We start from the raw sequence: 23178 nt of genomic DNA, 5'->3' as shown, positions 1-23178 counted from the left end.
ATAAAAAGTCCTCAGTCAGTGGCTAAGAACTGCATCCCCACGCTGGTCACAGCCATAACTCTGGGGTGAGTCATGGGCTAGAACCACTGCTATGAAGTGTGGAAATGGAAAACGCTTTGCGATGCTGCACCGGCAGCTGGACTCGGCTAATGTCTACCAAACATTTCCAAATGAACAGTTCAGACCAGCTGTTACCACTCTCTCAGCACCCACTCTCCAACCCTTGAACCCTGACCTTTACCCTCGATTACTGTCAATGGCCTCCTGGTCTTCTTCGTGTTCCTCCCGCCTAGCGTGAGGGCTGGCATAGAGTGTTCTGAAATGTTTGCTGGAGTGAATCAGTGACTCAACTCGATGGCCTTCTCTCTAAAATCAGTTCCCTTTGGCCTTCCTGGAGCATGACATTAACACGGATCCGGCCTGGAAAGTCTCTTCCCTGTCATATCCCATGCTGTCTGACTCTCTCCCCCGCTCCCATCCTTGCCCTCAGCACCTTCCCCCACTCAGCCTGTTCTCTCTGGCATGTTTTTCCTGGCCCCACTCCTTCCTGCTCCTTACGGGTGACTACAATCCAAGGCTTAATTCCTTGGTCTCCTCTTGCTCCAGACTGCTCGGATATCCAGGAAGTGGTGATGATAATAACAGGTATTGTAATAATAACGATGATAAGTGTCTTATGTACACTGGGAACTTGACTTAAGACCCTCTCTAACCCTACAAAGTCCTGTGATGTAGGTGATAGGTAGGAAGTCAGAAATTAGCGCGCCTGTGCGTGTGTGTGTGTGTGGGGGGGTGCTAATGGAAACAAAGCTTCAGCCTCAGAAGCTCACCTTGGAAGCAGCCCAGTACTTTACGGTACAAAGTCTTGCCCCCACCCTGATGACTTCACAGGTGGTCCCAGCCTGCCCTCCAAGGAAAGCTCCCCAAGAAAATCCTCTGCCCAGCACTGAGGCGCCACTCTGTCTGATCTGCCCAGTGTCAGGTGGGCTCCACAGTTTGCTAGCACTGAGTAATGAAACCTTGGGAGGAATGTTATGTAACACACTGAGCAAACCCTTTGTCCAACAGAAGAGGGAGAGGGGAAGGAGGAACAATGAGAAGAACTAGACCCCTTGCCCTTATAAGCCCCAGTGTGACTACAGACTGCATGCTCGGCTCTCAGCTCTCTCCTGAGCCGCCCACCTGGCCTGCCAGGTGCATTCTCCCCATTAAACCTGTATCCTTGCTTTCCCCAGTCTGAGTGACTGGACACTCGCTCAGATTCTGTCTGGAGAGGGGCCCATCCGTTTTGGCAGATGCCCTAGCCTATTAAACCTTGCTACCTTGCCTCCCACTCCTCTCTGTCTCACATCTGATTTTTTTCTTGCATGAAGACAAGAACCTAGTCCACCCATCTCAGTTAGCATAAGTATTATTATTCTGCATTGTGGGTGAGAAATGTGAGGGTCAGAAATTAAATGACTTAAAGGCACCTGCCTTACACGTGGCAAGAGATCTGAGCCCAAGCCTTACTGTCTTAAAGGTCCAGACACTTTAAAAACAAATGCATGAATGTTTGAAATGGAAAATAAACGGGATTAAAATGCAGACAGACCTGGACTCCACTGCCTCCTGACTGCACCCATGGGCCGGCCCCTCTCCCCAGCCGGTTCATGCTGTGCTTTCTGCTTCCTCTGTATCCTTGTCAGCGTCCTGCCCAATGCCAGATTCCCTTGCCTGAAACTACTCATTATCTTTTCTAGAATCCCTTCCTATCACTCATTTTTTAAAAGATATATTTCATTTACTTGAAAGACAGAGTGACACAGAGAGAGGGAGAGACAGAGAAAGAGAGAGAGAGTGAGATCTTCCATTCGCTGGTTCACTCTGACCCCAGCCCTGGCCTTGGCAGCATTGAGGGAGTGAACCAGAAGATAGAAGATCTCTCTCTACCTCCCCTGCACCCTACTTCCTAGTTGCTCTGCCTTTCAAATAAATAAATAAATCTTTAAAAAAAAAAAAAAAAGGACTGAGCCATAGGCATAAACGGGGAATCATCTTGGACCCCCGAGGATGTATGGTCACCCCATGCTGCCCACCCACACAGGCACCCACAGCAGCTGCCAATGGAACAGGTCCAGCATCCCGGCCAGCTTCTGCTCTACTGTAGATTCTCTGCTCTACCGGGCACCTGGCATCTCCATCTCAGACGGTCCCCTCTAGACTGAAGCCTGTTTAACTTCCGATTTGGCATCCTCGCTAAGACAGTCTCTCCCTCATCTGCCAGCACCCAGGAGCCAGTTCCGCCCCTGCAGGGCCAGCCCAGTGCTCCTGCTGGGACTGCACACCTTCAGTCTCCCCCCACCCCCCATCATTACCCTTACTATATCACTTGGCTCAGACTTGGCCAGTAGTTATCCTTCCTTCCATGGCCTGATCTCCCAGCCTAGCCAACAGGAAGCCTCTCTTCTCTGACCTTTCTCAGCCTCTGCCGTGTCTGTCATCTGCTCTGTACTCAGCACAGCCCCACTGAGCAGCAACTGACCTTTCGAGAACTAATCAAGGCTGCTGGCTCTAGGTAGTTCATTTTCACACTCTCAGCCTCTCACCAACCATGTGCTTGGCAAATCATTGCAAAGGACAGTGGTAGTGGTGGCAATGAGGATGACGGGACCATCTGATGGCAAAGACTCAGGACATATCTGGACTCAGTCTCTCCCATTTTTCTACTCTTCTGCTGAGATCCTCTCCAGGGAAACTCAGGTGTTCTTAAATGCTTAGAAGCAGGAGCAAGAGAAATGCCCAGCTCTAACACACAGCACAGCACACCCCAGCTCCCTGGCAACCACGGTTCCTCACACTCAGGATCGTGCATCCTCAATAAATGTTAAATCCCAAAAGTTACAGCAAAATCCTTAGAGACATAAAGGTTCTCAACTACTCCCGGAAAATAAGGAAATCATAGCTGGGTTTCCCAGTATCTCCAGTTTTCCAGGAGGACTTAAAAAAAGAAGAAGGGGCCAAGGTGAGTCCCCAGTCCCATCTAATTCCTGCTACCCACATGAGCTCTGGATTCTCCTTTTTCCTACCCTCACCTGAATCAACAGGACACCTTTGCCCTGTATCCTAAAGCTTGGCCATAGCATAGGGGCCCAACTTCCTTCTGACTCAACAGTACCTGGAGTTTCTGCACATGTAACAACTGGTAATGGAGAAAGAGCAAGTGATTAAACAGTTGCAACACCAGCAGCCCATATGGGAGAACTGGTTCAAGGCCCAGCTGCTCTGCTTCCAGTCCAGCTCCCTGAAAATGCCCTTGGGAAGCAGCAGATGATGGCTCAAGTACTTGAGTTCTGCCATTCAGATGAGAGTCTCAGATGGGGTTCTTTGTTCCTGGCTTCAACCTGGCCCAGCCCTAAATGTTACAGCCACTTGGGGAGTAAACTAGTGGATGGGAGAGTTCTCTGTCACTCTGCCTTTCAAATAAATTAAAAAAAAATCTTTAAAAAAAAATACATAACTTGGGGCCGGCACTGTGGCATAGCAGATTAAGCTCCCACCTGCAGCACCAGCAGCCCATTATGGGCTGCTCCACTTCTGATCCAACTCCCTGATAATGCACCTGGGAAAGCAACAAAGAGTGGTCCAAGTACTTGGGCCCCTGTATCCACATAGGAATCTCAGAAGAAGCTCCTGGCACCTGGCCTTGGCCTGGCCAGACCTGGCCATTGAGGCTATATGGGGAGTAAACAAGAGGATAGAAGACCTCTCTCTCTCTCTCTCTCTTTCTCCTTCTGTAACACTGCCTTTCAAATAAATTTTTTTTTTTTAATTTAAAAAATACATAACATGGGGCTGGCACTGTGGCACAGTAGATAAAGCCGCCTGCTGCAGTACTGGTATCCCATAGAGGCACCGGTTTGAGACCCAGCTGCTCCACTTCTGATCCAGCTCTCTGCTATGGCCTGGGAAAGCAGTAGAAGATGGCCCAAGTGCTTGGGTCCCTGAACCCATGTGGGAGACCCGGAAGAAGCTCCTGGCTTTGGATTGGCCCAGCTCCGGTCATTGCAGTTATTTGGGGAGTGAACCAGTAGATGGAAGACTCTCTCTCTCTCTGCCTCTGCTTCTGCCTCTCTGTAACTCTTTCAAATAAATAACCTTTAAAACAAACAAAAAAATTACATAACATGACATTTTGTTAGTCATTAACAAAATGGAAATATTTATATAGGGAACAGTCTGGTAGGAATTCAATAAAAGTATGTTATTTGTATAATAAAAATATAAAGCAACATGGTGTCCACATGTTGGCTTTCTTTTTGCCAGTGTTAGTGGATGTGGTACCTTACCACTCTGTCGTGGTCGCCAGTGGCTGATCAAGGAAAAACTAATGAAAGCTATAGGCCCAGGAGACCAGTTCCTTCTGTGGCCCTCAGGTGAGGGTGGCTTTTGACCCCATCAGTGTGTAAAACCAAACAAACCCCACGATCCTCTCATCACTCCCCTGCAAATAGCAGACTACCACCTTTTTGCTTTGTTGCTTTTTTCCTTCTACATCCTGTTAAGAAGCAAAGTGTGGTGGAAAATATAAGTCGATGGGCAAAAAAATAAGTACAGAGAGAAGCAAGACATTACAGGACCCTTGACAAGGGGATGTGGATCCGAACAGCATTACAGGGGCTGGTGCTGTGGCACGGTAGACACTGGCATCCTATATGGGCACGGGTTCACATCCCAACAGCTCCTCTTCTGATTCAGCTCTCTGCTATGGCCCGGAAAAGCCATAGATGATAACCCAAGTGTTTGGACCCCTGCACCCATGTGGGAGACTCTGAGGAAGTTCCTGGCTCCTGGTTTTGATTCGGCCCAGTTCTGGCTGTTGCAGCCATTTGAGGAGTGAATCAGCAGATGGAAAACCTTTCTCTCTGTCTCTCCCTCTCTCTGTAACTCTACAAAACAAAACAAAACAAAACAAAAAAAACCAACTCTCAAATAAGTAAAATCTTAAAAAACAAAACAAAACAGGCACTAGAAAACTTAGGTTCCAGTTCCAATGCTGGTCAGGTCCTTGTCCTTCCAGACCTTCTCCTTCCTAAGTATCCGGGACAATTTATTGAACATGTATACTTGCCAGGCATGTTTGTTGGGGTAAAGACCATGGAATTTATTTATTTATTTATATTATTTATTTATTTGAAAGACAGAGTTAAATGAGGGAGTAAATGAGAGAAAGAGAGAGCACACACTGGTTCACTCTCCAAATGGCCACAACAGCTGGGGTTGGGCCAGGCCACATCAGGAGCATCAACTCCACCTGGGTCTCCTGTCTCCCTCATGGGTACAGGAGCCCAGCAGTTGGGCCACCTTCTGATGCCTTCCCAGGTGCATTAGCAGGGAGGTAGATCTAAAGTGGAGCAGCCAGGACTTGAACTGGTGTTCACATGGGACGCCAGTGTCACAGGAGGCAGCTTACCCCGCTTTGCTGCAACGCCGGCCCTGAGGCCAAGTAAAGCTGCAATGGCTTTGTAGACATTCAGAGAGTTCCCACACACATATTAGGGATTTGCTGCCTGTTCTGCTGCTGCAGAGAAGTATTATCAGATGGTACCTCCACCCCTCCCACCTGTCACCGCAGGTCCTCCTTCTTGGAGGAGGGCTGTCTTTGAGGCGCCACTCAGCACCTGCACCCATCACGCACAACGCACGGGCTATGTTTGAGCCAGGCCTTCCCACACACATCTACCACTTCCTTTGCAAGCGCTGCAGAGACAGACACTTACATTTCCACAGGTTTTCATACATAATGCCTTTTGCTGAGGCCCCGGCATGAGAAAATGCCGACTTCTGCCATAACTGAGATCTTCACAGTTCAAATTCTGTGTTAACCACTGGACCACAGAACGGAGCGTTTTGCCGGAAGCCACGGGAGAGTAACCGGAAGTGGCGGCGGGGCCTGGCGAGCCTGCCCCGCCTCCTCGCTGGGCGTGGCTCGCCGTCCGTGCTGAGCAAGGCTGCGGAGATACTCACCTACACACTTCTTCCCGTCCTCCGCCAGGGTGTAGCCACTGTAGCACTGGCACACAAAGGAGCCCGGCACGTTCACGCAGAGCTGCTCACACGCGTGGTCCTCCGTGGCACACAGATCCTGGACTGGGGCAAAATGGCAGCATTAGAACCTGGCCCCTGGCGGTGCCTGACGGGCTCTACTCTGAGAACTCTAGAAGGGTTCATTCGTGATCGTAGCAGGACGTTTGGAAAACAGAGAAAAACATTTAAAAAGAAATCCACCCGTAATCCTCCCACGCGGAGGCAAGCGTGGGTCCCACTGTGGCGATTTTTTTTCTCCAGGTGAGTGTAGTAAAGCATAGATTTTCTCAAAGTTGGACTTATTCGGCACCTCTATGGGCGGCGGTAAGTGATGTTTAATTCACATCAGTTTAGATTTTCCTGGGTCGGTGTGAAGTGCTCTGAGAACACGTGGCTGGCTCTGGGGAACCAGGCATTCCACTTGTTCCATCGGACTCCACGCCTAAGCTTTGGAACGTGAAGCGCTTCATGATCGCTCGCACTGATTCACCCCAAGATCATCTGGCACCGTCTTTGACATTTTGCAGATAGGGCAGCTGAGGAACCGCCACCCCCAGGGAAACAGGGCAAGTCTAAAAATAGCCCCTAACTCCCAAGTCTGCATCAATCATCCTGGACATACTTTCCCTGATTCCATTTGCCTACCAGAGGCTCTTGCAAAATACTCGTCGTATTCTATTTATTCATCCCAGTAACCCAAGAGGAAAATGAAAACGCTAAAGGAAGTTAGAGGGAGGACACAAGGATTCCCAGGGAGAATAAGATACACAGGGATTGGTGTTCTTGATGTGGGACAGGCAGGTAGTTTAGGTTGGCTGAGCTGGAAGTCAATGCAAGCCCCTATATGTAATTCTACCCTCCTACTTGTCAATCAAAATGCCCCCTTTCCCGGGATGCACCTGCTTCATCTGGGACCCCAGTGGGGGATGCCATGAAAATATGGAGAGTGAGCACCGTGTGGAACTTGTAGAGGTACCACATAATTCCCAGGTGGCTTCATGTCTGGAAAGGTACCACCCCCACCCTCTTAAAGGAGGCTACAAAGGGACTCTCTTCCACCACAGACCACAGCTGGAGGTGCCGCTCAGGTACCCTGTCTCCCCTCCCCCACCCCTTCTCTCTTCAAATAACCTGCTGGCCCACTGCCCACTCATGGTGGGTACTTCTCTGTGTGGGGCAAAGCATGATCATGCATGTATGTGTGTTCACTTCCTCAACTTTTGAATACATTTTGTTATTACTTGGCTCACCTTCTGTATGTCTGCAATGAGAATGCTTGTCTGGTGCAAGACAAGAGCCTGGAGGAAAATCATTCCAGCCCATGGCCACATCAGTCTTATGTTGGCCAAACATTATTCTGTATCCACAAAGTGCTGGGCTCTGGCTCAGTATTCACATGCAAGGCAGGGACGCCCTTACAGGAACGCAGCTGCCACAGCGGAGTGGAGACAACATCAGAGACTGAAAAGTTAAAGACATCTTCAAGCCACCACTGACTCAGGCCTGCCTTGGCGCAGACAAGCCGACCTGCAGATACCGCTTCCCAGTACAGAGAACAGCCTGGGTGCTGTGTGACAGCTAGCTAGCTCTACCAGCGATCTTACCATTAAAATTGGAGAAAATCAGAGCTCGTGAAAGGGACTGACTATACTAAAGAGAATCTCTTCTGGTTAAAAGCTGTTACTCTGAGAGGTAGGATAAAAATGCAGTTATATAGAAAGTTTGATTAACCCCTGACTCCAATAACCACACTTTAATATCATCTCCTAGATTTTGATTTTCACAGGTTATTATGCTTTTAGATAAATATAAACTATCAAATTGATACAAAGATAAATGCTGAACTGATTCAGCACCTCTATTAAATGCATTAAACAATTTTTAAAAATAAACTCAAAGGCAAGCATTTAGCCTAGTGATAAAGGTATTGCTGTGATGCCCACATCTCGAATCAGAGTGCATGGGTTTGAGTCCTGAACCCACTCCCAACTCCAGCTTCCTGCTAATTAACGCCTGGGAGGAGTGGTGATGGCTCAACAAATTGGGCTCCTGCCACCCATACAAGAGACCCAGATTGAGTTTCCAGCTCCTGGCTTTGTATGATTTTGAATTTCCTCACAGAAGCTTAAAACAAGAGCTTTTTATAATAATGGAAAAAATAAGTATATTGCAAAAGAACCCTTTTGCAAGTAGCGTTTCAAAAGCAATGAACCAAGACCTTGAAGCCACAATCTTTTTTCCAAAAGACTTCCCCCTACTACCGGGGTTTGCTGAAAGAGGCCATGAACTTGATGTTCCTTCCAGGCTGGGCTGGGGCACTTGCAGAAGAGTCCATGAGTTAACTGCAAGGTTCTGATAGAAGCAGCAGTGCCTGGCCCCAGCAGTCATTAGAACCTTCAGGGGCCTTTTGTGAATCTGATGCCAAGTCACTGCCCACACTCCACCAACCCCATCAGATCAGATCAGCTCAGCGTGGATTCCGGCAATGGTGCCTGTTCAAGCTCCCAGAAGTCTCCAGCATGTAGCCAAGCTGACAGCCACTGAACCTAACGGATAACAAGGCCCTGTGGTCCTCACAGGAGAAGGCAGAGCTGTCATCTCCTTTATAATCTGAGAAGCCAGCCGAGTTTCCTGTTGGAAGCAAACTTGAGCGTGACTGCTGCTCTTTCTCCCCTCTCTACATGGCTAAAACAGGCCCAGACGAGGGTGCAAAGTTAGAGGAGCAAGAGGGACTACGGCCTGACGACGGCCCACATTCCAGAAGAATCATCCCAAGAACGGGAGGCTGCCAGTTGGCTCCTTGTGGCCTGTCCTTTCATACTGCTTTTAGAATGTTCAGGATTTACGGCCAAGGGTGATTTGTACTGACCCAAGGGAAACCATTGAAGGATTAAGCTAATTAAACAAAGACAAAGGAATAAATACAGACTGGGTTCTGACAAAACAAGTGTGTTGTTTTCCTGGCAGTGGCCACTTCCATTTGAAACAAATGCAGATGTTTTTTGGATGATTCTTTGTACTTTTGAAAAACAGCACTTCTTTTTCTCATAGCCTCCGAGGATTTCCCTGAAGGGTGATAAAACCAACCATGGGGGGATGGGAAAGACTTTGGATTCAGAGACCCCATTACCCTGACACAGCCTTCTGCCTTCTCTACCTGCTGACTTCACTCACTGCCCAGGACTTCAGGCAAATGTCAGCTCATCCAGGAAGGCTTTTCCAAGTGACTGGGCAGCAGACTTCTTCCTCTAGTTTCCTGTGGCACAACCTTCAGGCCCCAGTCCAGCATGTACGCATTAGTCCCTGTTAGTAAAATGGCCCAGTCTTACCTGTGGCACCATCTAGTTCCTGGGCGCCATCTTGGGCTCTGGCCCCCGCTGCCATTGCTGGAAGCCAGGTGACCAGATGGTCCAACCACAGGTCCACAGGTGCCAGCTCCACCCCCACTCTAATGGGATTTGCTGTTCCTACTTCCCTAGCAAGGGAATTTAGGGAATTAATCCCTAGCAAGGTTTTAACAGGACCTGTTCCTGAACACTTGCTCTCTCTCTCTCTCTCTCTCTCTTACACTCCCCTCGTCTCTCTTACCCTCTCCCCCAACCCGTCGGGCTACCCTCACCCTTTCCTCTAACTCTGGTGTTTGTGTGTTTTGTGGCAGCCTTACAGTCCCATAGTACTGCAAGGATTGATGACATTTCTTTCTGCCCCATGAGAGTTAGGAGCTGCTCCTGGTTTTGATTCCCTAGAGCCTAGCACAGTACCCTAGTGCATGCTGTTAGTACTCCATTGGTGTTCCTTTGATGAATATCACTGTTTGAACAGTGACAAAAGCCTGTAGGCCTGCCCCCCCCCCAACAGGTTGCTCCTCAAGTCCCAAAAACACTCTCCTCCATCAATAGTGGGGTCCTGGGAAGATGAGTGAGATGGGGACAAAATTCTCTCCAAGTCTCTGTTCCTCTTACCCTCATCAAGAGGCAATCCCATGCCAGGATTACAACGACATCCGGGAGGCAGCCTACAGCTTGCAGATACCACAAAAACTGTTCTGATATTAGGGCCCCTGTGCCTTGCTATCCACTGCATCCCTGCTACCTAACACAATGCCTAGCACATTACAGTTGCTCAACAGATGCTTGTTGAGGGGACCAGTGAACAATATCCTTAATACATAGACACGGGGCTATCAGGTGTTCCTGACCTCTCTCTCTTACCTAGGCTGCAAGTTCGCTGACAGCCAGTTCTGTCTCTCATAGCCTCGGTGTTCCTCATGGTACCTGTGTAATACCATGCATTTGACATGCTGATATGACTTGAGCCTCCCTTCCTGCCCAGCCAAGAGCACTGTCTCCTGGGCAGAAATGCGAGAGCGAGGAGGAACCTGCAGTATTCTTTAGTTCCCCTTGAGCAAAGATAAACTTTTAGATTAGCTGTTTTTTACCCTGGTGCAAGAATGGCAACAGAAACTTGAAGTCAAAGGGCTGCTCCCTCTCATGCATCCTTCTGAGCAACCGTGGTGGCTCCCCAACTGGTCTCCTTCAGTCTATCCTAGCTTGCAGACCCCCCAGCAGCCAGGGCAATCTGCTCCCACTTTTCTTCTGCTTAAAACCCTTCACGCGTCCCACTGTTCTAGGATAAAGCTCAAAATCTCGAATGTGATAGAGTATCGCGTGACCCTCCCCCTCACCTCTCCTGTCTCAGGCTGTTTTCCCTGTTTTTTCTCTGTTTTCTCTGTTCCTTCTACACTGTCCCTCCCCTTTCTCCAAATTGAGCTTTCTCATGCTTCAGCACCTCTGCACATACCATGCCTACTACCTAGAATACTCACACCCCTCCCTCACTTCCTTTGCACCTATCTGGCTCCTATATCCTTTAGGGTTCAGCTTAAAGGCCACTTTCTCAGGAAATCTTGCTGGGCATTAGGGCTTTGTAGTCCTAATCACAATCTCCCTTTGTAGTCCTCACTACAATTAGAATTCAATGCTGAATTTGCAGTTGACTGTTGCATATCTGTTTTGTCCTCGACTCCTTCTCTTCATTAGCATTCTAGCTCAGATACTCAGCACAGTGCCTGGCTGGTGATCAAGTGAAAAAAAAAAAAATGAGTGTGATTAAACTAATTTGTTCATTCATGAAACTATTCAAAGTGCCAGGAAAACAGCAGCCAATAAAACAAGTTAAAACCACAAATCCCTGCCTTCAGAGAGCTCACAGTCTAGGAGGAGAATCGCTAGCAGGCTGGAGTCAGCTCGTCCTCACTCACAAGGACAGATTAAGTGCAGCTTGTCCCAGCTCTGCATTTGATGAGGCCATGCCAGGAGCTTGACGTGTCCATGGTGGGAGGATCTGCACCCTGGAAACTGGCAGATGCTACCAATCGGAATCTGTCCCCCTGGAGAGCTGAGAGGTGCACACTGGGCACCACATCACGGAGGGGCACTGACAACAAACCAAGCAGGTGAAAACATGTGGTGTGGTGCATTGTATCAGGAACGGGGAGTCCGGAGGGTCAAGAGAGGAGGGCTGCCATCTCAAACAGAATGTGCAAGGCAGCCTTGCTGAAAAGGTGGGTTTTTTTCTGCCGGAGCCTGAGGGAGTGATTTGAGAAAAGAGAAATGAAGGGATTATATGGAGGGAGGATAAGGCTGGGCAAGCAGGTGGAGAGAACACTGACTGGAGTCAGCTGGGTGAGCGGAGTGATGTCAAGTCAATGGCTCCCGTGAGATTCACACTTCACAGGCAGGTTAATGAACTGAGTGGAGAAAGCATCTTTGCAGGGTGACATGAGATAATCTAGATGGCAAGGCATCTACTCCACAGCAGGAGTCCATCAAGAAACAAACATTAGTCCTTTCTCCTTTCCTAAAGCCGGGGTTGGGGGTAGGGGGCGGAGATCTCTACAGAGCAGGCCTGAAGCACAGGAGAGAACTGCAGGGGCATCCCACGTGGGTGCTGGTTCGAATCCCAGCTGTTCCTCTTCCGATCCAGCTCTCTGCTATACCCTGGGAAAGCAGAAGACGGTCCAAGTCCTTGGGTCCCTTTACCTACATGGGGGACCCAGAAGAAGCTCCTGGCTTCACATCAGCACAGCTCTGGCCGTTGTGGCCAATTGGGGAGTGAACAAGCAGATGGAAGACCTCTCTCTCTCTCTCCTCTCTCTCTCTCTCTCTCTCTCTCTCTGCCTCTCCTTCTGTCTCTGTGGAACTCTGACTTTCAAATAAATAAATAAATCTTAAAAAAAAAATAGAAGTGAACTGCAACCCAACTGTGCCCCACGTCACGATTCCAATAAAGCTGGTTTCACTTTATTTGAGTACCTATAAAAACTGTAAACACACATATCAGATTCTAGTTTTTAAAAGTATCTTTGGCTAAGTTTGGTGTGTGACTTCTGTGCTAAATTGATCTGATACAGCAGAGTAGGCAATTTTGAATCTCATAACAACAGATCTGGACACATCCAAGCCATTCCTGGCCAGAGGGCAACTGTGAGCACAGAGCTGATGGTGCATTTGCTTGCGCCTCTTTGTCCTTGGCGACTTCTATGGGGGAGCAGAGCTGCAGCTTCCTCCCAGGTGGAACAGATTAGTGAGGCTTCGCTCGCTCAGAGCCCCAAAGCTGGGCTGAAATCCACCCAGAGTACCCCCCCCCCACTAGGTTGAAGTGCTCTGGTGCTCCCATCTGGTTATACTGGAGGAGGGGACCGAGGACAGAGGCTGCCACTGTGGTGGCTGATGTCACCCGGGGCTAACTCAAGCGTTTTCATGGACCTCTCAGAATTTTAGACAAACCACCCCGCACGCTGTCGACAGCTGTGGGGAGCAACTGGGAGCAACTTGGACTAGACTGTTACTGGAATTAAGACTTATTCTGTGCATCTGCTCTCCCACAATATGGCGCTGGGAGAGGAGGAAACAACTTCTACACAGCTGCCTGCAGTTCAACCAATAAACTGTAGGACCTGCTCCTGATTGGAGGAGAGCAGCGTACTCAGCGTGTGGGTAGCAGAGTTGGGATTGGTGGAAGAGGACTATAAAGGAGGAGAGAGACAACATGCACAAGGGAACATCTATCTGAGGGAACACCTGTGTAGCCCCCGAGAGAGCCGGCCGGCAGTGTGCTGCTCCCCTGCGGAAGTGGGGAAAGTGGCAGGGGGCCCGCCCCTCCACGGAGGTGGAGGGATGGTAGCCAACCCGGGAAGAACCAGCAGCAAACCCGGGAAGGGCCGAGCAGACCAAAGAACAGCGCAGGGTCCTGTGTCGTTCCTCCATGAAGAGGGGGAGCGACATAATGGAGCCGTGACTCGGATAGGAAACCTAGGAGGGAAGAAACGGGAAGAAGCGGGAAAATACCGGAGAGAGAGACTAGCAAAGAACCTAGGGAAAAGCCGGATGGAAAAGGTGCCGGAAGAAGCTATCGAAAGCCTAGGCACAGACTCGGATACGGACTGTGGGAAAGAAGTTAGGATTTAAAGTGAAAGCAAGAAGAAACTTAGACTCAGATACGGACTGCAGGTTGAAAGCGAAAGTGAAACCTAGAAGAAACTTAGATTTGGATACGGACTGTGGGGAGAAGCCAGGAGAAATGAGAGGGGAATATTGTTGGAAGAAAAGTTAGGAAACATACCGGGTAGAGAAAAATGTTAGGGAGGATGCAGCTGCGGGGGCAGGCCAAGGCGGAGACGTAAGCTATGTTGGAATTCTTTAAGTCAGCCCGGGAAACAAAAGGCGAAAAGCTAAACCAGAGGCGGAGACGCGTAGGCCAGGTTGGAATCCGTCAGATTAGCCCGGGGAGCAAAAGATGGGAAGCCAAACTGAAAGGTGCAGACGTGAGCTAGGTTGAATTCGCCAGGTTAGCCCGGGGAACTTAGACTGAATACCGGTGGCGGAAACGTGAGCTAGGCTGTGTGATTTGCGGAAGCCGCCGCGTGCAGAGAGAGCACAGGGTGTGAATAGATAGGGAACGCGGGGCTGGAGTGAAGGCTGTGGTGCGGGCGCGAAGGGCGTGGAGACCGCTAAGCGCGCGAAGCCGAGCCGCGCAGAGCTGGGAAGCCGCCGCGGGTGAGGTGCCAAGAAGCAGCCTCAGGGCGGGTGCCAGGAAGCTGCAGGGATAAGAGAAACAGAAGTTTAGAAGTAAAATGAGAGAAATAGGAATGCTGGTAGATAGAAGTAAAATAGGAGAAATAGGAATGCCTGGAGGTAGAGAAATAGAGAAAAATAAGGCCTCCCCACAACACGGCAATGAGAGAGCTTGGATTCGGTCTGCCTGATTAGGGAGATGGTGAGCACCTGAGGGCGGCTAGCAGCTTATGCGCTGCAGGTCACTGAAGACAGGCACGTTTTCAACACCAATAAGTCTCCCCACAAGACGGCAATGAGAGGGCTTGGATTTGGTTTGCCTGATTGGTAGGGCTTGTAAGCACCTGCACGCAGTTCTAGCAGAGCAGAGCATGCGCTGCAGGGCACCGAACACAGGCACGCATCAGCGCCTAAAAACCTCCTCACAACATGGCAAAGAGAGGACCCGGATTCGGTTTGCCTGATTGATAGGGCTTGTAAGCACCTGTGGGCAACTCTAGCAACCAGAGCCGAGTGTGTGCCGCGGGGCACCGAAGACAGGCACGTATCAACGCCAAAAATAAAAAGAAAGGGGGATCTGTGGGGAGCAACTGGGAGCAACTCGGACTAGACTGTTACTGGAATTAAGACTTATTCTATGCATCTGCTCTCCCACAATATGGCACTGGGAGAGGAGGAAACAGCTTCTACACAGCTGCCTCCAGTTCAACCAATAAACTGCAGGACCTGCTCCTGATTGGAGGAGAGCAGTGTACTCAGCATGTGGGTAGCAGAGTTGGGATTGGTGGAAGAGGACTATAAAGGAGGAGAGAGACAACATGCACCAGGAACATCTAAGAGGAACACCTGTGCAGCCCCCGAGAGAGCTGGCCGGCGGTGTGCCGCTCCCCTGCGGAAGTGGGGAAAGTGGCAGGGGGCCCGCCCCTCCACGGAGGTGGAGGGATGGTAGCCAACCCGGGAAGAACCAGCAGCAAACCCAGGAAGGGCCGAGCAGACAAAAGAACAGTGCAGGGTCCTGTGTCGTTCCTCCATGAAGAGGGGGAGCGACAGACACCAATGATCATTTGTTTAGTTTCTCCTCTGGAGTTAAAGCAAATGAACACCTTCGGAAGACACTCTACTTTTTACAGCTCCTGCTGTTACGTAGCCCAAGACGTAGACGTCAGAAATTGCTTCCCACAGCAAGAGAGGGGAGAGCTGTGTTATTTAGGCTGTTCTTTCGCTCAACTGGGAAGCAGTGGGGTCTCTGCCCACTCCCACCGAAAGCACACACAGAGTTATAGGGCTCCTCAAAGGCTGGCAGGAGCCAAGCCTGCATTTAGGGGAACGTCCCCTTTCTTTCTTCAAGGCTGAAAGCACTAATCTTATTTTGACAGCTGCAGTTTGGATTTAAAGACTTTCAACAGTAACTGAGTCATCGGCCTTGTGCTTCTACCCTGCAAGAAAGGAAACGAATCCAGTGTCACTGAGAACAACAAACCTGTCCTTTCAGGCAAACCCCAGCTGGGGCTGCTCGCCTCCTTCCCCCACAGCTTAATTCTTTTTCAATCAGTTCTGCTCTTCTCTAACCGGAATTTGGCTTTCTGTGGGGAAGCGAAAAGGAGGAAGGTGGAAATCTCCAAAACAACGTCTTCAAAGCTAAGTAAACTTGACTGAATAGGTTTGATCAAAATAATCAAAAAATGTGAATAAGGCCCTACACTTGGCCATTTCCAAAAACTTGTCACATCGTGGTATTCTTAAATGTTTACCCCCTCCTGAGTGGATAGTCCCAGGGAAAGATCTGGTTGCAAACATCTAGGTCAGTGGGCCTCAAACTACAGTACACAAGCAGACTTTAAGAAGTTCGTGGGGGAAGAAATGAAACTAAAAGATAAGCTTATTTTGGTGCAAAAACATTTTGAAATCCATGTGTAGTTTATTCATAAAATATACTTGCCATGAACTTTTTGAAGAATCTTTGTATGCATAGATTTCAAAAAGGCTTTGCACCACAATAAACTTTTCATTCCATTTTTTCCCTTGAGCTTTTTTAAACACATTCATATATCAGATTCCCCTGAAGAATTTGTGAAGACACACATTGCTGGGCTCTGCTCCTAGATGCCCAAATTCAAGGGGTCTAGGGGAGGCCTCTGAATTTGCATTTCTAACTCCCAAATTTGCATTTCTCCCCGCAAAGCTGACGCTACTGTCCAGGGAACAGCACCTTAGGAACCACTTGTCTAGGTGCTGGTGAAAACAGCAAGGCAAAGGAGAAGCTGTACAAGGTTCAAGCTCGGTATCTCCTGTGTCTACAGTTCTCTGCTCGCTGGCATTGCTGTACTCACATGTGGTCTGCTCAGTTCTCCCACGGGGCTCTGCTCTGCCCAGATTCCTTCTTATTTGAAAATCCCTGTGCCCTGGCAGAGCCAGAGGGTGAGCAAACTGCACGTGATGATCTTGAAGCTCTTGGGCTCAAGGCCAGGGTCAGGAGGAAGCGCCACTCGGCAAGCCGTCTGCTCCTGCTCAGGGAGGTCTCAGCAGTTGGGGCTGGGGCTGGGGGTGGGTGTGTGTCTTGTTCACCCTTGCTCTCTTGCTCCACATCGACTGTGGGCTGCCCTAGTGCTCACACCCTGACCTTTGCTTTCCACCCACCACCCCAAGATTTCATCCATTTTCAGGGTCATGGCCAGTCCAGACCTTTTCCCCGAACTCATTCTCCATCTCCAGCCGCTCATGTGGACTCAACAGTTTACCCTCAAAACCAGGTTTCCTCTCTCACTTTCAAAACTATCATTCCCCATGCACCCCACCCACCCCACCCCACGTCATAAACTCCTCCCTGGCGCTGAGGTTGCTGCTGTGGTCTCCTAATGAACCCTGGGGCCTGAGAAACATGCACTGAGTTGACTGTAATTGCAAACTGATTGCATCTTTCTTAACTGCTGTGCATGTGTGCAGCACAAGGGAAGCCAAGAGCTGACTGTTCCTTGCATCTCAAATATTTAAGAGAAACCCCATAAGAGTGGCTGGTTCACAGCGGGGAGTCAGAGGTAAGGCATATATGAAAGCAGGAACGGTAGCTCCACCTGGTTCTCTACCTATTGCTAGCCTAATGCATACATAATGGCTGGCCCTAATTTTCCAAAATGTGGTTTTGCTTTTGGTACCTGTGTTCAGCTTCCCTTTCTCACCAAAGGACACCACTGGAACTCAGCTCAAGAGTCAAATGGCTCCATAATTTGTCCCAGCTCACATTCCTTCCCTTATCCCCTACTGAGGCACCAAACAATTCCAGACAGCAGGCCAATCTAGTTCATGACTCTCCAAATTCTTCTCTTGTCACATTTTGTCTCAGCACTGCTTATCTTGCAAAGCCCTGTCTGATTTACAAATGTCAGGTTTTTGGAGTTATAACTGGCAGGCAATAAACTGCACATATTGAAAATACAATTTGCTAGCCGGCGCCGTGGCTCAATAGGCTAATCCTCCACCTTGCGGCGCCGGCACACCGGGTTCTAGTCCCGGTTGGGGCGCCGGATTCTGTCCCGGTTGCCCCTCTTCCAGGCCAGCTCTCTGCTATGGCCAGGGAGTGCAGTGGAGGATGGCCCAGGTGCTTGGGCCCTGCACCCCATGGGAGACCAGGAAAAGCACCTGGCTCCTGGCTCCTGCCATCGGATCAGCGCGGTGCGCCGGCTGCAGCGGCGGCCATTGGAGGGTGAACCAACGGCAAAGGAAGACCTTTCTCTCTCTGTCTCTCTCTCTCACTGTCCACTCTGCCTGTCAAAAATAAAAAAAAATAAAAAAAAAATAAAAAAAAAAAAGAAAATACAATTTGCTAAACCGGACACACCACAGTCCTGGTGATAAACAGTCATCACCCCCAGGGCTTTCTCTTTGTCCTGTTGTAATCCCTCCTCCTGCCTCTCCTTTGCCCTCAGCCCCAGCCAACTACCAATCTGCTCTTCGTCATTATTGATTAGGTGCCATTTCCCAAGCTTTCATATAAATGCAACCATATAGTAGGTATTCTGCACCCCCCCCCCCACACACACACACTTTGGTCTGGTTTCTTTCATTCAACGCAGTTATTCTGAGATGTGTCCAGTCTGCTGCACATGTCAGTTGTTTCTTCTTTGCATTTCTGAGCAGAATTACATTGGAATCACAATGTACTACTCCTTTACCTGCTGATGAGATACACACACACACACACTCAGAGAGAGAGAGAGAGAGAGAGAGAGAGAGAGAGACCAGTGGCTTGCTCATTTCCCAAATTCCCCTAGGTTCCAGGAACTCAATCCAGGTTTCCCACATGGGTGACAGGCACCCAACCACTTGGGCCATCACTGCTCTGTCCCATGGTCTGCACTAGCAGGAAGCTAGAATCAGGAGTGGGCCAGGACTTGAACCCAGGCACTCCAGTATGGGATATGGGAGTCCCAACAGGCATCTTAATTACTGAGCCAAACACCTGTTGCTTGTCTTTCACTTTCGAGTGTGATGTTAGTTGTAGATTTTTCTCATAGATGTTTACCAGATTGAGGCATTTCCCTTCTGTTTCTCATGTGCTGAGAATCTATCACGAATGAATACTGAGTATTATCCATTGCTTTTTCCTATTGAGATGATTCCTGTTTTTTTTTTCTTTTTCAGTCTGTTGATATAGTGAATTATATTGACTGATTTTTGAATATTAAACCACCTTTACATTCTTGGGATATATCCCACTCCATTTGATCCTGATACTGTTCTCTGACATATACTGGTGGATTCTACTTGCTAAAATTTTGTTAAGAATTTTTGCATTTAAATTCATGTAGAATGTTGGATATAGTCCCCCCTCCCCTCTAATAATGTAGCTGTTTTTCTGGGTCATGCTCCAGAACATGTTTAAACTCTAACATAAAAGCTATTAAATCACTTATGCAGCTTGGGGAAAATAATATCAGGAACATTTCCAAATAACAAAAGCAGTAAAATGCATTTGGTATGGTTCTTGAGAAAGGGGAAAAACCGAGAAAGCTGTGCAAGAAAGTTTATATTTTCTGCCAAATGAAGTTATCTAAATGTTACATTTGCAACAGCTGCCAGATACTAAATGTTCCAAAAGGGAGTGAAAAATTCCTTATTTAAAAACATATAAAGAAAAGGAAACAAGTTGTTGTTAATGGGACAGGAATTCAAAGGGAGGAGAAATGATAAAGGGTGATGGGCCTGTGAAGTGGGGCTCATCTCATGAGGTTTTCTTTTTCCCTCATTGTAAAATTTTATTTAGTTTTATTTATTTCAAAGACAGGAAAACAGATAAATAGAGAACTTTCATTCTCTGGTTTACTCCTCAAATACCTGCATTAGTTGGGATTGGCCCAGAATGAAGCATGGAGCCAAGAACTCAATCTTGCTCACCTACAAGGGTGCCAGAGAGGCAACTCTGTGAGCCCTTACCTGCTGCCCTCAGGGTCTGCACTGGCAGGAAGCTGAAATCAGGAGTGGAGCTGGGACTCAGACCCAGGCACTGGGAAACGGGATGCAGGTGCCCCAGTTTCTTAACTGCTATGCCAAATACTGGCCCCTATTCTTTTTTTCTTTAAGATTTATTTTTTATATATTTGGAAGTCAGAGTTAGGGAGAGAGAGAGAGCAAGAGAGAGAGAGAAACCCCCCAAATGGCTGGAACTGTGCCAGGCTGAAGCCAGGAGGCAGGAGCTTCCTCTGGGTCTCCCACATGGGTGGCAGGAGCCCAAGCACTTGGGCCATCCTCTGCTGCTTTCCCAGGTGCATCAGCAGGGAGGGAAATCAGAAGTTCAAGAGCTGGGTCCTGAACCAGTGCCCATATGGGATGCTGGTGTCAAGTCAACCTGCTAGGCCTCCCATCTTATTTCTGTAAATGGGAAAAAGAAGGACATAAAAGTCTACTGTTCTAGCACTGTGCTACCACTCCTGGATATATTTCATATAATGGCCTTGGGTAGAGAGGACTTTGAGAAAGGCAGAGAGAACCCACAACGCTGACCTCTACTACATCCTTAACTGTGCACATGGGCAGAACTTGAAAGGTACGATTCTTTAATACACTTGATCTAGTCCTTGAATGGAGGGGCACTGTTGAGACGGCTGCTATCTACCCAGGAGAGGGTTACCTGGACATGAAGAGACCCAAAACCAGGTCCCTAAAGATGTGTCTGTGCTTCTTCTCAAAAAGAGAAAATCAATGAGGGTGAGCAGAGTGGACAGGGTAACACATTCAATAATCAAAGGGCTTTCCCTTTTTCTTTGGATAAGGAAACACCTTATTGGTTATGGCTTGAGATGGCCAAAATGACATCAAAGGTGGAAACTATAGAGTAGGATTGCAGCTCCACCACTGACTCAGGCTGTCTGGGGATCCAGGTGCTTTGTCAATACCTGTTTCTCAGGTGTTTCTGGGGTGCAGGAAGGGAATAGAATTCCAGGTTTGTATTGGAGAAGGAGCTAGAAATCTGAGTCATGGTCCATTACCACTGAAGAGAATCTATGAGTCAGGCTTATCTGCTTCCTCTTTCTACACAGGAAAATACAAATAGAAGGTGGTATGGATCCATAACGTGTGTGTGTGTGGCAATTGCCGAGGAGACCCTTCCACAAACATTTTGAGCAATGACAGTAGCACTGGCAGTCACTAGCAGTGGACTTGGGGAACTAGTCAGTGCAAGTCTCTGAATTAGACGTGAGTCTCTCCATGATCAGCAAGCCCTCAAACCTGCCTGTCCTCCCGGGCTTGGAGAAGGTTCTCTAGTTGCAGGGTGTCCTGCTGCCATCTGGGGCCCTGAAGAATCATAAGACAGTATCAACTAGTTGCTGAGAGCTAGGACATAACAGGATTTAGTCACATTGCCAGCCATGTGACCTTTAGGAAATTAATCTTCATGTTCCTCATTTCCCTTATCTATAAAATGCCAGTGATAAAATCTACATTAAGAGCTCACTGTGAGAATTAAATGAGACAATAGATAGATATGAAGCACCCAGGGGAGCTCCTGGCACACGAGCTGACCTCCTGGTTAGGCCTGACCGGATGTGCTGCAAACCCCAGGTGGACCTGGGCTGCAGTCACTCTTGGATACAATGACCTTGGTTGTTGATTTGATTGACCCCATGGGAGAAGGTGAGCCCCAAAAGAGAAGCAGTGTTGCTGTTTTATTCACTATTTTACTTCCAGTGTTTTGCATGCTGCCTAGGATGTCCTATATGCTCAAAAACATGTGGCAAAAGTAAATGAACAATCAATGGGTGTTTTGAAGAATGAATGCCAAGTACTTTTTAGGCAGTAAGAGTGCTTTGGGGAAGAGGTGGAATCCACATCTCTTCTCATCTGCGAGGTTACCCAGCCATGCGCAGGACAAGAAAAGAAAAGGGGAAAGAGTTGTGTCTCACTCCTCTGCATGCCCACTGTGAGTTTCTGTCATGGTTGGCGGGCACGGGTTCCCACAAGCAGCTTGTAAGCAGAGGTTATAGATGGCACAGCTTTCCTTCAACTGCCCACTAGATCCAGAGCAGGGCCTAGCCAGCACTTGTTGATGAGGTCGATACTAATTTGCTATCACCATTCCCATTTTAGGAGTGAAGAGGTGGAAAGCCAAGAAGATGCAGTAAGCAGCTCAGGATGAGACAGCCATGGCTGATGAGGGATCGTGTCAGGACGCAAACCCGGATCTGGGGCCTCCGAAGGCCCTGCTCTTTCCTGAAGGCCACTGGCATGCCGGTTTCAGGACAGCAAATAAGTTATTAGTAGAATCTTTTTCTGGAAGAGAGGGAACTGGACCTCCATGGAGCCAGCTATGTCGGGTGCACAGGTAGACATCCTAACTGCTTGGGGTGGCTGGAGGGCTGACTGGTCACTGCCTGGTCACACCCTATCCCAGTTCCTTCTCTCCTCCCCAGGGAATCCCAAAGTGTGCGGGCAGCAGAAGCTCTCGGAAAATCCACATCTGCTGACTCTGCATCTCTGAGGGCACACCCTGGAGTCAGTTCCTAAAGTTTGAGCAGCCCCCGCTGTGCACTCCTTCCTCCACCTGGGCCTGCCTACCGAGACCTGACAGCTCAGCATGAAGCCCACGCAGTCTCTGCTTCCGGCTGTTCTATGCCACAGCCCCCAGGGGCACCCAGGCTGTGGTGGCCAGGCAGGGGATGGCAAACCCTGGCATGTGGGGAAGGCCCTTGCTCATGGAACCTTTTATTTCAAAAACAATTTTCCTGCTTTATTTTTTTTTTTAATTTACCTAAATTTTATTTTTTAATTGATGCATAATTGTATATAATCATGGAGTTCGGTGTGACATTTCAGTGCATGTATATAATAGTAATGATCCCTTCAGGACACCTGTCATATCTATCATTTCTTTGTGTTAGGAACATTCACAATGCTCTGGAGTAGCTGTTCTGAAATAGTCAATCAAATGCTGTCAGCCATGGCTCTCCTACCATACTATAGAGCATTAGGGATTATTCCTCCCATCCAGGTGCACCCCTGTGCCCATTTAACCATTTAACCATCCCCTCTCCAACCCATCCCCCAGGCTCTGGCAACCACTATTCTGTTCTCTACTTCTTTCAGATCAATTTTTTAAAAAAGATTTATTTTGAAGGTCAGAGCTACAGAGAGAAGGACACACACACACACACACACACAGAGAGAGAGAGAGAGAGAGATCGATCTTTCATCCACTGTTTCGCTCCTCAGATGGCCATATCAGCCAGGATTGGGCCAGGCTGAAGCCAGGAGCCAGGAGCTTCTCCAGGTCTCCCATATGGGTGGCAGAGCCCAAACACTTGGGCCATCTTCCACTGCTTCTACTAGGCTCTTTGCAGGGAGCTGGATCAGAAGCAGAGCGGCTGGGACACAAACCAGCGCCCACATGGGATGCCGGCACTGCAGGCAGCTGCTTTTCCCACTATGCCACAACACAGGCCCTGGACTCCTTGCCTTTCCATACTTTGGAATAACTTGAGAACTGGCACTAATATACACTGGTTACACCTGACAGTGAAGCTATCTGGTCCTGGGCTTTTCTTTG

The 23178-nt window shown here is 48.7% G+C and overlaps 1 protein-coding gene across 8 annotated transcripts in view; it reads right to left on the bottom strand.

The window, feature by feature from the left end:
* Nucleotides 1-23178, bottom strand: part of MATN2 (matrilin 2) — a 152750-nt gene that overhangs the window by 57821 nt on the left and 71751 nt on the right. For 7 of the 8 annotated variants that reach the window (XM_089336359.1, XM_089336361.1, XM_089336363.1 and 4 more), the window contains exon 5: nucleotides 6007-6129. In XM_089336359.1, the coding sequence (XP_089192485.1) occupies nucleotides 6007-6129 (123 nt within the window). Of the gene's footprint in view, nucleotides 1-5759; nucleotides 5909-6006; nucleotides 6130-23178 lie in introns of those variants that run through there. The other variant, XM_089336365.1, reaches the window with a different exon arrangement.

This window comes from Oryctolagus cuniculus, chromosome 6 (assembly GCF_051225735.1).
Source record: "Oryctolagus cuniculus isolate XC-2025 breed Fujian yellow rabbit chromosome 6, ASM5122573v1, whole genome shotgun sequence".
Lineage (NCBI taxonomy): Eukaryota > Metazoa > Chordata > Mammalia > Lagomorpha > Leporidae > Oryctolagus > Oryctolagus cuniculus.
Note: the sequence above shows the minus strand (reverse complement) of the source record. Positions and strands in the feature narration are given on the sequence as shown.